We start from the raw sequence: 16,908 nt of genomic DNA, 5'->3' as shown, positions 1-16,908 counted from the left end.
GATAAGAAAGTGGTATTTTTGAAGAGGTGTATTTAAATGAAACAAACAGCACAGAGGTGATACTTATTGTTTTATAGTATTTGAATATTTATCTTCTGTTGCAGAAAAAAAATATTATATGAATGGCAGGCCTGTGGTCTCAGATAAACATGTCATTCGAATTCTACAGACAGCACACCACCTCACTATACTGCAAATATTACCTGCGTTACCTTTGAATCAAGTATATTATACTTATTTATCAGGCAAAAGTGTATGTTGTTAGTGAACATTAGTGAGAAATACTTAAGTAAAACATCCAGTTGAAATGTGAGCTTTAGGAAACTACTTGGCAATCAAAATTGGGCTTAAAAAATAAAATAAACAAAATTGGGCTTAAGCCTGAAGAACCACATATGTCAAAATCAATAACCAATGTTTTGTCATAAATTATGATGAAGCAAACACTTTCCGGTTCATTGAAAAATGATTAGGCAAGTCCCTAAATGATAAAAGAATTAGGAAGACAGAGAAGTGTGGGGGGAAGAGGGGAGAATTGTCAAAAAACAATATTATCAAACTCCAAAGGAGACTTTTGCTCAGCTGTAGGTTCCTTCAATGAGGGATCAGTCAGTCAGTCTTGCTTGCAAGACTCTTTCCCGGCTGGTGGAGGGTGCTAGCTCTTTTCCTAGCTGACAACCGACAGCATCTATAAACCTTCCAGGTCATTTAACTCTCAATGAGTAGTGCTATGTAACAAATGGTTTATCATACATGTTTCCATACAATGAATTTCAATAATTAAAATGTAAAACGAATATTTGGAATGTGGCTTTGCATAATATGTGCACATACTGGCTTCAAATTGCACCAAACAACTAAAACAGATTTATCGTTCCACAGTGATTTACTCGGTCATGTCAGATTAGTAATATGGATCTGTTTAAAAACACGATAATTAAGACAAGCAGGATAAATTAATCAACTTACGATACAGTATGAGCTACAATCAAACCCAGGAAATAACAGTAGGAAAATCATGGTTCACAGATCTCTTTAAAACTGCTTTTATGCATAAATAAAACCTTAAAATGTAGATGGATTACATCCAACAGGACTACTGTAGCTAAAAGTGATAATGATTCAAACATTTTTCAAATAAAAGTTAAATATTTATAAGCACCCAACCACATTTCATAAATCACAAACTATTATTATTTTATTTCTGAAGCTTCCTGGCACAGCGTGAGGACTGAGCCACTGAAAGTCAGGGGGGGAAAAAAATATTCCTTTCGGAGCATGAATCAGACACAAAACCGGAGCAATCCAAGAAAACAGGCCTCCAAAGAACATTCCATACGGCTTTCCCAGGATTCGCAATAGCTCGGCGCCGATTAAGTCATGACCAACAGGCACATTTCGGCCACATGCATTCCTAACCCTCGCCCATGAGCGACACAAGGCAGGTGTTTCATTATAATGAGGAATAAGAAGCCAGTGAAAGTAGAGTGGTCCCTACCTGTCAATTATCACTGGATCTGAGGGAGTCTCATTTCGGTTGCCACAGCTTTTCTTGTCACAACAGCGGCTATGGAGGCAAAAGCGAAAGGATTTAGTACAACCATTACAATGTAAAATCATCATTTAGGCAGACAGAAGGTTCAAATTGCTGGGTTGCAAATGCTAGAATTACCGCAAAGCCATACCTGGCAATCAATGGATCCCTGGGACAGAAAATTCTATGTAGGTCACCTATGGGTTAATGGCCAGGCTTAACCTCTCCCCACACAAAGGAGGAGAGAAAGGGACTCTCTGGGAGCCGGGACTGACAGCCCTAAGATGGGGTCTCCCCATCACGGCCCACGGTATTGGGAGGGTTCACAGTGAAATGCATTATGATCACATCTACCCAATGAGAATATTCAGGGTTGTGGGTGGCTCAAACGTTCTTCCCTCAAGATCACACTAATTGTGTGGAACGCGTCAATAATGAGGTATGAGTGATTTCTCCCACTCCAGTCATTTTGTATTAAGTGGATTCCTCTTCCTCCTCCTCTCTCTTTTATGGGAGACATTTTCTTCAACCACAGGCTTTCTAAAATCCTGAAGCTGCAAGTGCTTGCTTTTGAACCATCTTCATGAGAATAAAAGCATGACACAATAATTAAGACAAACCAAGAATCGGGATAAAAGAAAGTGGAGACCAGCATGCCCTCTTGGGCTTTTGTGTCTTGCACTGGCCACCACTTACATTTTCTGGAAACACTAGGGACAATTGACCAAAAGGCTAGCGCAGCCCTGGCAATGGGCACTCTTTATTAGACCAGAAAAAGCAGCCATGGGCAAGAGATGCACCCCTATCCAAATCCCACCCCAGCTGTGACCTTAAGATGCTTCTAACCGGGAAAAATTTATGGATTTTGAAAATTACCCATGATCAATGGAAACCTATGCACCTGAGACTTGTTTACAAATAAAACATTGTCCACAGGGGCACACTATAAAAGCAAATATTTGATTAGTCAAGGAGGTGAGGAAGTGAACCCCAGGGTTATATATTACCATGCACAAATAATATGCACTTTGCTCCCACTTTCTTACACAGGCACACATGCATGATCTCTCTCTCTCTCTCTCTCTCTCTCTCTCTCTCTCTCTCTCTCTCTCTCTCTATTGCTCTCTCTCTCTCTCTCTCTCTCACACACACACACACACACACACACACACACACTCAACTTAGTGAATCACAGAGCCTAAATTTAGAGCTGCCAGAGAGAATCAAACATTGAACTTCACTTTCAGGACCTGGAGATATACTTCTGCACAGGGAGTCTCTCCCCCAAGTTGGAGAGTCTCTCTCTTTGCTGTAACTATATCCCTGAGAAGAGAATCAGCTTCCAAATTTGGTGCTAATTCTGTGTCTCCCATATGTTCAGAAAGCAATACTAAGAATTGTATTTCCTTTGTCAAAGCCCCAGCTAAAAACCACTCCACCCGCTATAGTTTTTGCCTGTGTGATTCTGAGGGAACTATTTCCTCCGGGCCTGAGTTCTGCAGTGCTGGTGCTCCGGGGATAGAAGGCCTAAAGTGTCCCAATGTATAAGACACATGAGGAACAGAAATGAGAAGTACAGTAGTTGGGCTGAATGCAAATAATAATAATAATAATAAGTTAAAAACTCAACTCCATCCTCCCTAAACTCTGATCCTCTATGCCTACATTTCAAGGGCAGATGAGCATAGTGGTTAAAAATACTGGCTCTGGAATCAGACAAAACTACCTGGGTCCCCTTACCCCTCAGAGTTCATAGTTCCCTCATTTGCAAAACAAACAATGATTATACCCACCCCTAAGTGAGGAGGCACTCCAACTTGCATGATGGTAATTGTGGAGTAGAATCTACATCTCAGGCTTACCTGATTCTCTCCCTCCTCACTGCCATCACCCTGGTCCAATCACTTTCATTTGTCCTTGGATTCCTCCAGTGGCCTACTCTTGCTGTCTACTCTTTACTCCCTGCAACAGCCTGAGTGATCTTTTAGAAATGTCAATGGGTCTGTGTCACTTCACTGCCCAGGACCTTTTAATGCCTTCCCACAACACTTAGAATAAATCTATGGCATGACAGGATGCCAGACCACCTCCCAATCTCCTGTCACTCTTCTCCAACTTGCCAAGCTGCAGTCTCACTGGCCAATTTCAATATCTCTGATAGACACACTCAGTCTGGTCCCAGGCCCCAATCAGGCCAGGCCTCCCACCTGCTCTGTTCCTCCTTTGACCCCTTCCTAGTGAGGTAGCCGCTGGTCCCCCATCAGACTTCAGCCTCTAGGCTCTTTCCTCTGAGAGGTTGGCCCTAACATCAAAGTTAGGTTTGTTCTGTTTTTCCTTTCAGGGCACTTAACACAATGAAAAGTCCATTCTTGCATATATATATTTGCGTGTGTGTGTGTGTGTGTGTGTGTGTGTGTGTGTGTGTTTTGTTGCTATCTTTCTCTTTGCACACCACTCCCTCATTAACCCATATTCTTCTTAAAGGAAAAAACTGTCATTTTAGTTACCTAAGGAGCAGCATAAAACCTAGAATAGAACAGAGAAGCTCAAATATTGGATTGATTGATTAATTTCATGAATGAGTATAACATATCGGGATGAGGGAATATAGCCCATGAAAGCAGATAAAGAGAACCAAGCTGACCCTCTGGGCAGTCACTCCGGATGGAAAGAGGAGATCGCTATCACCCTACCCCCATACACCAAACCACTTCCCCCAAGCGAGGGCCACACCAGGCCAGAAATTTTTCCTTTGACTTAAGCACTGTCTCAAATAAAAACGACTTAGAGAGAAGCCAGAGGAATTGAAGAATAGCATAAATAAGAACCGTCCCCTCTGTGCTGTGCCCCAAGGGACCCAGAGTAGCAGGCAGATTCGAAGAACAGGAGTGTAGAAGGAAGGACAGAATGGGACTAAAATGGGGGAATGGAGGAAGAGAAAACAAAATCAAGGGGCTGCTGGAGGTCACTTATCACTTATAAAAATCTTTAAGCAAAGGATGAAAATTATTCCAACAGGTTCCTATCTCCCAGCCCATGTCACTGCATCATATAGTTTTCCCAAAATGAGACCCTTGGGCTCTGCTCTGCACCTGGGTGATGACAAAATAGTGTCTATGGTATGAGCCCACTTTAAATATATGTGTGTGTATGTGCCTGTATGTGAGTGTATATTATACATGTACATGTATAGTTGAAGTTCTGTGCAGAATTAAAAATGAATGAAGGTGGTTTTTATGAATTATCATGAAAAGAAGTCAACATTATATTGTGAACTGAGAAAAATAAGTTGCAAAATAGTATGTATGATATGGTCCAATTTCTGAGAGAAGAATGTGAGGAGGTGGGGGGAGTAAAGGGGAGGGAGAGGGAGGGAAGGGGAGAGAGAGAGAGAGAGATGTCATAAGCATGGTCCACACCCTCATGTCACTCAAATCTCTGCACAAAGTCACTGCCTTAGAAAGGCTTCCTTGGCCACCCAGAGCTCTCTAGCCCCTTATTCTGCATCCCTTTTCTTCCTAGCACTCCCCACATTATATTTTATATTGCTTTATCTTCTTCATTATTGTCTGATACACTAGAATACAAACCCCATGAGGACAGGACCTAAGATGTTTGCATTCACCTTTATATCCCCAAGCAATCAGGACAGAGCCTAGTACCCCTGGGCCCTCTGGAAAAAAGTTAATAAACGAATAGATACCTCAAAGCTGTAACCTATAGCAAGGGAAGTAGGAATGGGGAATGATGGAGGGTGTATATTTTAAGTACATTTTCAGTCTTCTGCTTTGTATTGCATTCTTACTTTCCCACTGAAAAATGAAAACTCAATTGTCAGTGGGAGAAGGTCTTCCCTTAGACTGAGCTGACATGGACACCACCCCCCACCCCACCCCCCGTAGCTCCCTAATTCTAACCCGAGTGCCAAGCAAAGACCTGTCCTTCTTCCCATGGCTGTTGCCTGCCCTCAAGAGTCCTCTGAGCTCTGAGTTGAACCTCCCCTGGTTTCTCCCATAGAACTCAGAAGAACCAAGAAAGGTGGGCACCGACCTCCACAAGACAGGCATCAGCAAGGACAGCTGAGAAGAGCACAGATTCCTTTATGCGTAAGGCAGAAGAGGTCTCAGAATGAAACACTACAGTGTGTAGGGACAGCAAATGCAAGAGCATTGCAAAGGAAAAGTTGCCGCAGTAGTGAAAGAACTCGCAGTGATCATTACATCCTCATTACTGTGTGATGGATGGGTCTTCATCAAGTCAAAAAGGTGTTACTCCGGCTCCTACTTGTGTGGCAGGCACCGTGCCAGGCTCAGACCCGGTATTGGCTTCCCAGCGCAGACATCTATCGTGTGGGAGAGCTTGGAGGTGCCTAATTTGTTTTGTCACAGGGCAGGACTCCCACTATTTCACGTCCCTTCTCAACCTGCGACCCAGCTGGCAGGAGAGCAATGTGGCCTGTCACAGGAGTGGGTACCCAGCACCTGATGCCACAAGTACACTGAGGACTCAAAACAGCAGCCCTTTCCCCAGCAGGCTGGTGCGTCTCCTGGACAATTCCACACACCGAGGGCAAGGCAAACTTATGAGTCTCTTCCATAGCAGCCTGACACAGGTGGTGTATCTCCAGTGAGCTGACACGCAGTTCCATCAATCACAGCAAGAAATGGCTAGAGGTCTCCTCGTCATGGGACTGGCAGATCCTCATTTTAGGAACACACTTTTTTTTCCTGATAAGTAGAGGCTCTCTCAACCAGAGAAAAACACCGTATCAATCTCTAAGCTTTGCAATAAAAAGTAAAATATCTTACTTATTTAACCAAAGCAGCTGGAGAAGGAGGTAGAGAGAAATTACTCAAAGAGTCTGATTAATGGTTGTGAGGATAAGTTCATTCTTTCCCTCAGTTTACATACGTTGTCAAGTTTTCCCATTCTCTTAAAAAAAAAATTTTTTTTTTAAAAAGACTTGCTCCATCTTGTTTCTTGAGTTAGTTTCTTTTCTGTCCAGCTCTTTCCTTGCCAGAATCTCCATCAGTTCTTGCCACCTTAACCCCATAAAGACTGGCTTCGTTCACCAGTGAACCTTTTTGCTGTTTTTCTGTTTTCATATCCACGTGGAGCCTCCTAGCACTTACATGGATGGCCGACGTCTTTGAAACACCCTCCTTTTCTTTCTTAGTCTTGGATGCTCAGGTTCTTTCCCTTGATTCTTGAACACACCTTCCCTCCTTGCTAATGTGTGATTATTCCCCAAGAATGCATCCAAGGACCCTTTGCTCTCTTTTCTCCCACCCTTGTCAACCCCTTATAAGCCCATAGCTTCAACTCTCACCTTTGGGAAGAGACCTCTGAAGTGGGTTGTCTTTCACCCTGACTCTCTTCCCAGCTCCAGGCCACAGGGCCACCCACCTTTAGAGAAATCCTACCTGCACCACCAACAAATGAAACAAATGGACCCAAACACTTCTTCATGCATCCTCTAAAATCCTTGTCCTAGCTCACCCTCCTCCCCATGTCTGAGGCTACTACCTGCCTGCAAGTATGTTCTGTCTTCTCTGAATAGCCACAATCCTTTGCCTCAGCTCTGACCACAGTCAACTCTTTCTACAGAGCAGTCTGGTACTCTGCCCACAAGTCTTATCCAATCTGTCAGCTCTCCTATTACAGGACTCAATCCTTTTGGGCTCAGCATTCCACATTCCACAGTGCTTTGCACACAGTAGGGGCTAAAAGAATGAATGAAAACATCCTTAACCACCACACCTAGAATGAACAAAGTACATTATGAAATAAGAGTGGGGGAGAATGGAGCATACACACACACACACACAAGTAGTCCATCACGCAATATCGTGTGCAGTAGGCCACCTGCCGCTTCTGCGAGAGCCAGCAGAAACCGCAGCATACCACCAGAAACCGCACTGCTTCTATAGGAGACAGAAGGGACCCACATTCATTCCACAGGAGCCAGGAGGAACCCACACTGCTTCTGCAGGAGGCAGGCCCACCATTGCTTCTCCAGGCCTGCACTCAGTCGCAGAAGCTGCAGGCCAGCCCCCTGTCCCTGTCCATGTCTGCTCCGGCTCTGGGGGACCAGCCCAAGCCGGGCACAGCAACAAAGCAAGCATTCCACTAGGCCGCTCATGCTGCCCACTCTCAGGAGCCGCCCCCCTGGGACTGGGGTACTTGAGCAGGGCTGAGAGAACTGGGCACCACCATCTTTGTGACGGAGTGATGGTTAATTTGCATATTGCCCTTTTATTATATAGGATATCCTATATAATAAAAACCTAATATGCTAAGTGTCCAGTCATCCAGTTGTTCGTTCAACCAATCAATGGGTAATATATGCTAATGGTATGCTAAGGCCACTTAACCACTCTCTATGATATGCACTGACCACCAGGGGGCAGACAGTCAACCAGTTGACCAGTGGCTATGACGTACACTGACCACCAGGGGGAAGATGCTCTGACTAGTAGGTGAGCTTGCTGCTGGAGTACAGCCAATCAGGCCTGAGTGAGATAGACCAGACATGCCCTGGAGCCCTCCCACAGTCCCTCCCCAGCTACCCTATTTCCCACATCCCTCCCCAGCCCCAATCAAGCACCAGTGGGGTCCATCAGCCTGGCCTGAGCCCTCTTGCAATCTGGGACCCCTCAGGGGATGTCAGAGAGCTGGTTTTGGCTCGATCCCACAGGCCAGGCCAAGGGATGCTTCACTTCCTTTCAAAGTTCTCTTATCAATCTTTCACTCTGAACAAATATGTGCCGGGTATCTAGCTAGACACTGGATATTGCTGCTATGGCTTCGACTACTACTCCTGCTTATATTAATATTAATACTAATACTACTGCCACTGCTCTAAACACTAACAATAGACATTCAGTACTTTCTATATGGTAAGCACAATGATAAGCATTTATAGGTTATAGCATTTAATTTTAACCACTATCTATGAGATAATACTTTTCACCTGTTTCACACATGAAACAACCGAGCCACAGAGGAAAACTGAGTAATTTCCCTGCTTGCAAGTCCTTAGTCCAGAAAGGAACACAGGCCATGGACCCTCAGTTACAATGCCCTGCATGCTTTGAGAGAAAAGCATAGGATAGAATAAGAATGCCTAACAAAGGACAAGGACTGGGGAGGCTTTCCTGAAGAAATCACGCTGAAGTGGGGATCTGAAGGGGAAAATCGGAATAAGCCAGCAAAAGAGAAAGAAGAAGAGGCCTGATCAAGGCAGAGGCTGACCCTGAGAACTGAGCCACGGCCCCACAGAAAGCCAGGCACTGATCATGGAAAACGATCGCTCGCCTCAAAAGAGCACTCAACCTGGGAAACCATTCTGTGACCTGGAAGGAGAGAAAACCTGCTTCAACCTTCCTGGGAAGTTGGGAGCTGGTTTAACTACCAAGTATAGTTTCTGTTTTCCATTCACATGTAAATACAAGATGTTGAGATGCACTTAAAATCAAATTTCTTATGGATGCAAATCTATGATATATAGATATTAGTGGCCTATTGGTTGAGATCAGCTTTAAAAAAAAAAATCCTTTATGGGGCCACATTATTTTAAGGCTTTAACCACCAGGTATTAGCAAAATGTAATGACAGATTCTAATTTACCAAAGATGTAGAAACGCTCCCAAAATTCCACAGAAAGAGCTCTATGCCACTACCCTATGCCACCAAGTCAACAAGGTTTTCTCTCAAAGAGTAGCAATCATTGTAATCCAACGGTGGCAAGTCCTCTAGTCAGCTCACACCACGGAGTTATCCTCACAACAAAACAAAATGGATTTCTTAAATTTGTAGCCACCTGAGACAAAACTTCCTTCTTTCCTCTTACCTCATTTCTTTTCTATCTTTCTTTCCTTTTTTTCTTTTTCACCTTTTCCACAACAAAACAGAACCATCCCAAACCCTTTCCTGTCGATGTAAATTCTCTGTCTCCTTTACCATCGCTCCAACGTACTATAAATATACAGTTTTCGTGACATAAACGCAAAGTTTTATTGTGCCGTTAGCCTTGATAGAAAGCACAGCGGAAAGTTGCTTAGAAATTAAATATCTAAAACATGCTATTTTAGAATCCAGGGTCCTCACTATTTCATGTCTGCAATGGAGAAATTTCATCTTGGGGAGAGCAAGCTGTCTTTCACACCATATGGCTAATGGTGGTGCATAGCAATTAGCCAGGCTGATTAATGGTGAACAGACTCTAATTTTATGCTTATAATTGAGACTGCATTTGCACCCCTGGTGCAAATTCAGCACATCCCAACTTCCACTTACAACAGGCAAGAAATCAAGAGAAATAGGATGGTATGGAAAGCGAGATTTTTTTTTTTTCCTCAAGCCCCCTAAAGAGCATCTGATTTGCAATTTAAAAGACTGTTAGCCACACAATAGATGACAGGTTTGTGTAATAGGGTCATGGCGGCCTGGTAAACAAACAGTACCCCTCACACATCTATAGGCAGCCAGAAAAACCGTCATCTGTAACATTAACAGGATGGCGTTTTGAATATGGCTTTTCCCTCTCAGCCATGCAGTACAAAACATCATCATTTGCCTTCCGTGGCTTGAGAATTTTATTTTTGCTATTTTTATGTTTCTGAAAAATAGAAAGAACACCAGCAGTAAAGCACAGCAACCAGCATAATAAAATACCTTGGACCAATGAATTTTAAGAACAAGAAAAATATAAACTGCATTAATAGAGGGTAGGCTTGTGTGTGAAAGGCATAATATATCTTTAAGTATTTCAAGAACAGAATTATTTCTAGCAGAGTCCAAACATGGGCAGATCTGAGATGCAAATCTATGATATACAGATATTAGGTGGCCATTGGTTGAGATCCATCTTCCTGTCTGTCTCCTATTTTGCGAGAATCACATGTAATAGAACACTGAAAATTCATTCTAATAACATGCTAATTGTGGGAAGCTAAAATACAGTCTGAAAAATGGTAATACAAAGGAGGTCATTTTTTTAAGGCTTTTCAAAATGATTTTACTCATTTAATTATGTAAAGTGCAACTCAGCTTTAATCATACAATTATTGTATGCAGTATAATGCTGATTTTTGCCTTCTAAGAAATTTATGACCATATTTTTACACTTTGCTACTGCCTTAAAGTTAGAGAAAAGCAACCTGTTTTTGGAATAATTAACAAGGTTTACAAATCACTGAAGTTAAAACTTGTGAAACTCCTATATATTTTATAATGATATATTAGAAGTATTTTTTTTAAAAGGAAACGAAAAAAGGGAAATTTTCAGACATATACATAGTTCTATATAAAGAAGTTTATATTTGAGATTTCAGTAAGTAAATATGTTTATACATTAAGCCCTTCTAATGTATTTCCAACTAGAGCAGTGGTCAGCAAACTCATTAGTCAACAGAGCCAAATATCAACAGTACAACAATTGAAATTTCTTTTGAGAGCCAAATTTTTTAAACTTAACTTCTTCTAACGCCACTTCTTCAAAATAGATTCGCCCAGGCCGTGGTATTTTGTGGAAGAGCCACACTCAAGGGGCCAAAGAGCCGCATGTGGCTCGCGAGCCACAGTTTGCCGACCACTAAACTAGAGCTTTAATACTGAGTTCAGTACACAGCAAATAAAGCCCACTCATGCTGAAGCCCTAACAGGATTGGTCAGTAATAGTCAGGGGCCAAGCCTGCATGAGCCCACCTGAATGGCTAACAAAGCAATTAGTAGCCTTTCTCTGATGCACAGTGGCACCTTCATGCTTCGTCCAATTACTCAGAATATGCTGGGAGCCAAGAACCACTGTTGCTTTATGAAGAATAAGAATCCTAAACTGCAAGTTAAAAAGTGTTCATTCTCTGGTCTGCTTTCCCACATGTGGAGGTCTGGCTGAGACCAGGGAACTGAATGTGGTCTAGAGGCCTGTTTTCAAATGTGGCTTCAGTCAGATAACAGGCAAAAATAAAGACCCTCATTTGCAAGTGATATGAATTCTTATATAATAGCTTTCAGGGATTCCTCTTTGCTATCCTTCCGAAAGCTCACCAGCCCTCAGAAATATTAGCTACACTGTCATAATTACACACTGGGTAACTAAGATTAAGAGATCAGAGTCTGGGGGCGGGGGGGGGGGGGGGGGCGGTGAATGAAAGAAAATCCACGCTCAGTTTAAGGAGGAATGCTACCTATGTATGGACGTTCTATTTTTAAGTGGAAGAATTAAGGGGGGGAACCACTGTATACCTTAAGTCTTATCAAGTGGAGGCTTCTACTGACATCAACTGAACTCTTACTCATTTTACTAGCAATGTGGTTGAGTGCATATATTAGCACTAAAAGCGTTATATTGTATTTTATTCGATTGAAAGGAACAAGGGGAGGGTACTGCTTTGTGCCCATTAACAGTGCAGATATCAACATGGAAATGTAATATATCTTACAGGATGAACTCTGATAAATAATTGAGAACTACTCTGATGCCTGACAATTTAGTGCCAAATACTCAAGTCCATGGGTTCTTTTTATATTGTCTAATTTAAGATTAAATATATACCCCCAGAATAAACCTGAGTTCATCTAGATTGGAGACACAAATTCATCTTCTCTTTGCTAATTAAAGGGAGAGAACAAGGTATTTCTTACCTGCACATGATCTCGTGTGTGAGCAAGACTCGGCACATTTCTGGGTTCTTGTCTTGGCCTTCATACACTATGGCCTATAAAAAAGAAGAAGAAGAAGAAAGTTAAGAATGGATTTGAGTTAAGAATGGAAACAGGTAGCAGAGGACAAATCATCACAGTTGAGTTCTTAACCACTTCTCCACTGCTGCGGGCCCAGACGTTTTCAGGAGCTAAGGCCTCTCTGGGCTGTTTCAAGATACTTTGTTAAGGATCAACCCAAACTGAGTGGAAGCAGCCATGTTTCTCTGTGGCCTCACTATGACACACATCTCTGCATCCGTGTGTGATATGGGTGTCTGTCAACAAGACAACCACAGTTCACCCTCAATTCAGAATAAAAGAAATCTAATCAACAACGACGAGAGAACCCAGCCATTTTAGCAGATTGAGATACTATTGATTTAAAATATAGAAAAGTACACGGATTTGTATGTATTTCCCTCCTCATTTTACTACTTCCAGCCCCAGCATGTAGTGTTCCAGAGATGAGCCGCAGGAAACAAGTGGAGGAGGTATGATCAATGAATCCATTCTCTCACTGTCTTCTCTGAGATGATTCATCAATCAGGGAAAAGCCTTCTTCCCACCAGCAGGCAGAAAGCATGTGCTCTCCAGGGTGTACACCCACCCGTACATATAATATCTTTGTTTAATCTCTTCCCACTCCCCACTCTCCTTTCCTCTGAGAATCATCAGTCTGTTCCATTTCCATGCCTCTGATTCCATTTTATTCTCCAGTTTATTTTATTCATTAGATTTCTTAGTTTATTTTAATTTTTAGATTCAATTGTTGATAGGTATGTATTTGCCATTTTGTTGTTTCTATTTTTATCATTTTCTTTTTACTCTTCTTCCTCTTCTTAAAGAATACTCTTCAACATTTCATATAATACTGCTTTGGTGGTGATGAATTCCTTTAGCTTTTTCTTGTCTGTGAAGCTCTATCTGACCTTCATGATAGCTTTGTTGGGTAGAGTAATCTTGGTGTAGGTCCTTGCTATTCATTACTTTGAATATTTCTTACCACTCCCTTATGGCCTGCACAGTTTGTTGAGAAATCAGCTGACAGTCGTATGGGCATTCCCTTGTAAGTAACTAACTGCTTTTCTCTTGCTGCTTTTAAGATTCTCTTTGTCGTTAGCACTTGGTCTTTTAATTATGATGTGTCTTGCTGTGGTCCTCTTTGGGTTCCTCTTGTTTGGGACTCTGTGTGCTTCCTGGACTTGTAAGTCTATTTCTTTTATCAGGTAGGGGAAATTTTCTATCATTATTTCTTTAAAAACATTTTCAATATCTTGCTCTCTCTCTTCTTCTGGCACCCCATAATGCAAATGTTGATACACTCAAGTTTTCCCTGAGGCTTCTTATACTATCTTCATATTTTTAGATCCTTTTCTCTTTCTGCTTTCTTGGTTGGTTGTTCTTTGCTTTCTCATATTCCAAATCATTTACTTGTTTATCAGAATCTTCTACTCTACTGTTGAATCCCTGTATATTATTCTTTATTTCAGTCAGTTATGCTTAATTTATGACTGGTCCTTTTCCATTTTGGGAGGAGGTTTCTAGAAAATTCTTGAGTAACCTTATAATTGTGATTTTGAATTCTATATCCAATAGTTTTATTTCTTCCATTTATTTCATTTGTGAAATGTTTCTTTGTCTCTGCATTTTGGCTGCTTCCCTATGTTTGTTTCTATGTATTGAGTAGTGGGACTATGTCTCCTTGAATTGGTAGAGTGGCCTTATGTAATAGGTATTCTATTGGTCCCAGTGGCCCAACCTTCCCAGTCACCTGAGCTGGACACTCTAAGTGCACCCCTTTGTGGGCTGTGAGCACAGTCTTGTTATTGAGACTTGATTGCTGTTGGTGTCACTGGGAGGAATTGACCTCCAGGGCAATTGGCTGTGAGGACCAGCTGCCACTACAGTAGGAGAGCTGCTATGCAAAAGACACCCCTAGGGAGAAGGGCTTGCTTCAGTGGGGCTTTGGTGCTCACTGAGTCTGCCCCTTGAGTGTGTCGCTTATGGATGTATAGGTTGTAATCTGGTATGGCCTGACACTGACCACTGGGTACACTGGCTCTTGGGTCTCCAGGGAGGTGCAAAGTCAGCCACTGCCTGGGGCCACCCAGCAGGAGCTACAAAGAAATCTGAAGATTCCTCCTCTTTGTATCACATTTATAAGTGCCCAGATGAGTCCCACCTATAAAGCAAGGCCTGGGAAAGGACAGGCTAGTCACATGCAAAAGCCACTGCACACAGCTTGGGTGGGGTTGTAAGCTGGATGAGATGGGGTCTTAGGGAACTACAGAAATAGCTGCAATGGGGAGGTCCCAGCATAGGAACCATGATCCCTACAAGCACCTCTGGCTGGGACAAAGCCACCCCCAAGTTCCTGCCCCAATGCCAGACAATCCAGTTCCTCCTTATATGTGTCTGTGTTGCCCAAAGCCTTGCCCTAGTGCTGGAGCTCAGATGAAGTGGGACCTTGTAGGTTCAGTTCATGGTTTTTAAGAAGAATAGCTGGGTCTCCAGCAGCCTCTGTGTCACTGCACCCCAATCTACACTGATTTTTACAGCCTGTAGGTCTTACTGCCCATAAGGACTTCATTTCTCAGCTCTGGGACTCTGGGCAGGGGGTCGGGTTGGGAGCTTAGACTCCTTGCTCCCCTGGGCAGCCTCCACAGAGACAATTTAAAAAGCACCACACAGGGTCTCAGACCAGCCCATTTCAAGCCTCTGCACCTCCTACCAGTCTCAGTGTGCTTTCTTCTTTACTTCTCTAGTTGTAGGACTTCCATTCAGCCAGCTTTCCAGCGGTTCTGGATGATAGTTGCTCTGTATTTTAGTTGTAATTTTGACATGGTTGTGGGAGGCAGTGAGTACAGACATTTACCAATGCCCCCATCTTTCTTTTCTCCACATTGGGATACATTTAACACTGTATCACTGCATAATACAGCTTCAATTTGTTAATAAAATTACTTTTGCACATTCACCTAACCCTCAATTGCTTGGTGATAAAACTACTTAAATTACCCAGGAATTATCCTTATTTGGTACATACAGATGCTACAAAATTAACTTATAGTTCGTTGGCTCTAATGTGCTTTGTTGATGAACCCAGGACTTCTAGAGCCTGTAAATGATGAGAGAAACTTAAGACACTGTGGGTGGGGACCCATGAGCATGCTCTGGTTAAGATATCTAACTCCAACACAAAACAAAAATAGCAACAAATTTAAAAATTACAAAAGCATGTGCACAGAAAGAAAACATTTCCTTACCACTGGCCCATCAAAATGACTTTTTTATGGTTAGCCTCTCATTCTTTAAGGTTTTATTTTGACATAATTTTAGACTTACAGAAAAGTTGCAAAGACATATAAATTCAACATACTCTTTACCCAGATTCTTCAAATATTTACATTTTACTAAATTTGCTTTAATCTTTCCTATTCTTCCCTGAACCATTTATTAGTAAACTGCAGACACACCCTAAATACTTCAGCTATTATTTCCTTAAAACAAGGAATTACCTTACATAACCACAATACAATGATCTGAATCAGAAAATCAACATTGATACAATCATCTAATCTATGGACCTTAATTGAGATTCATCAACTACCCAATAATGTCCTAATAGACAAACAAACAAGCAAAAAAACACCATATTCCAATACCAATTATTGCATTCAGTTGTTATGTCTCCAAAATGGGAATATCTTAACCAGAGCATTGTTGAAGAATACAGGCCAGTTCTTCTGTAGAACATCCTCAACTTGGGTTTGTCTGATGTCTCCTCAGACTTAGACTAAGTTATGTAATTAAGGGCCAGAATAACAAGACATGGTGCTGAGTTCTCCGTGTATCAAATCTCACTGTCAACTAATTGCACTACTGGCAGTAAACTCTGGTCATTTGGTTAAGGTGGTGCCTGTTGTCCAACAGAGATAATCAGCCAGACTTCCACACCTTATGTAATTCACAACTATCTTTTGGGAGAAATATCTAGATTATGCTAATATTCCATTATCCCTCAACTCTTCATCCATGATTTCCTGTATTCTTAAAGGAACTTTTCAAATACCTAAGAAGTTGCTTTACTCAAAAAAAAAAAAAAAAATGCATTATGTGAACTGAAAATATTTTGTGAACCAAAAAATTATATCTGCCTGCTTTATTTTCTGCAATCACAGCTGGAGAACCAGGGAAACACTGTAAATAACTGATTAGATCTCATACACGATGCTAAAAAATTCATAATCACACATTTCTATAAAATCCTATTATCACTACATTCTGTATGTTCTCTTAATACCCCTGATAATCTCTGTGTCAATTTCAGTTTTTTGTCGTGCTAAACTAGTAACTTGGTAAATAAATTCACAGGTATTGATGGTGTTTGCCCTACTGCAAAAAAAAAAATAAAAAAATTATTTTTTTGTTCTTTTGGAGGGAGTATCCGTTACATCAGGCCTTCTTGTTTTGATTATTTCTGGATGACATGTATTATTCTTACTACGGCTGCCAGTTTCATTAAAATCAGTGGGCCCATCATGATATTCAGTTAAAGATATGCTGCAAAAATGCACATGACACCCCCAAAGAGTCAATAACCCATGGACTCCCAGCAACCCCATGTTTTCATCTCTGGTGAGGAAGCATCATTTGCTGAAGTTCCA

At 41.8% G+C, this 16,908-nt stretch overlaps 1 protein-coding gene across 8 annotated transcripts in view; it reads right to left on the bottom strand.

The window, feature by feature from the left end:
- EBF1 (EBF transcription factor 1) overlaps positions 1-16,908 on the bottom strand; it is a 387,980-nt gene that overhangs the window by 358,854 nt on the left and 12,218 nt on the right. For all 8 annotated transcript variants that reach the window (XM_036423506.2, XM_036423507.2, XM_036423508.2 and 5 more), the window contains exons 5-6: positions 12,182-12,255; positions 1,499-1,567 (exon numbers count right to left, since the gene is read on the bottom strand). In XM_036423506.2, the coding sequence (XP_036279399.1) occupies positions 1,499-1,567; positions 12,182-12,255 (143 nt within the window). The remainder of the gene's footprint in view (positions 1-1,498; positions 1,568-12,181; positions 12,256-16,908) is intronic.

Source organism: Pipistrellus kuhlii, unplaced genomic scaffold (assembly GCF_014108245.1).
Source record: "Pipistrellus kuhlii isolate mPipKuh1 unplaced genomic scaffold, mPipKuh1.p scaffold_m20_p_8, whole genome shotgun sequence".
Taxonomy (NCBI): domain Eukaryota; kingdom Metazoa; phylum Chordata; class Mammalia; order Chiroptera; family Vespertilionidae; genus Pipistrellus; species Pipistrellus kuhlii.
Note: the sequence above shows the minus strand (reverse complement) of the source record. Positions and strands in the feature narration are given on the sequence as shown.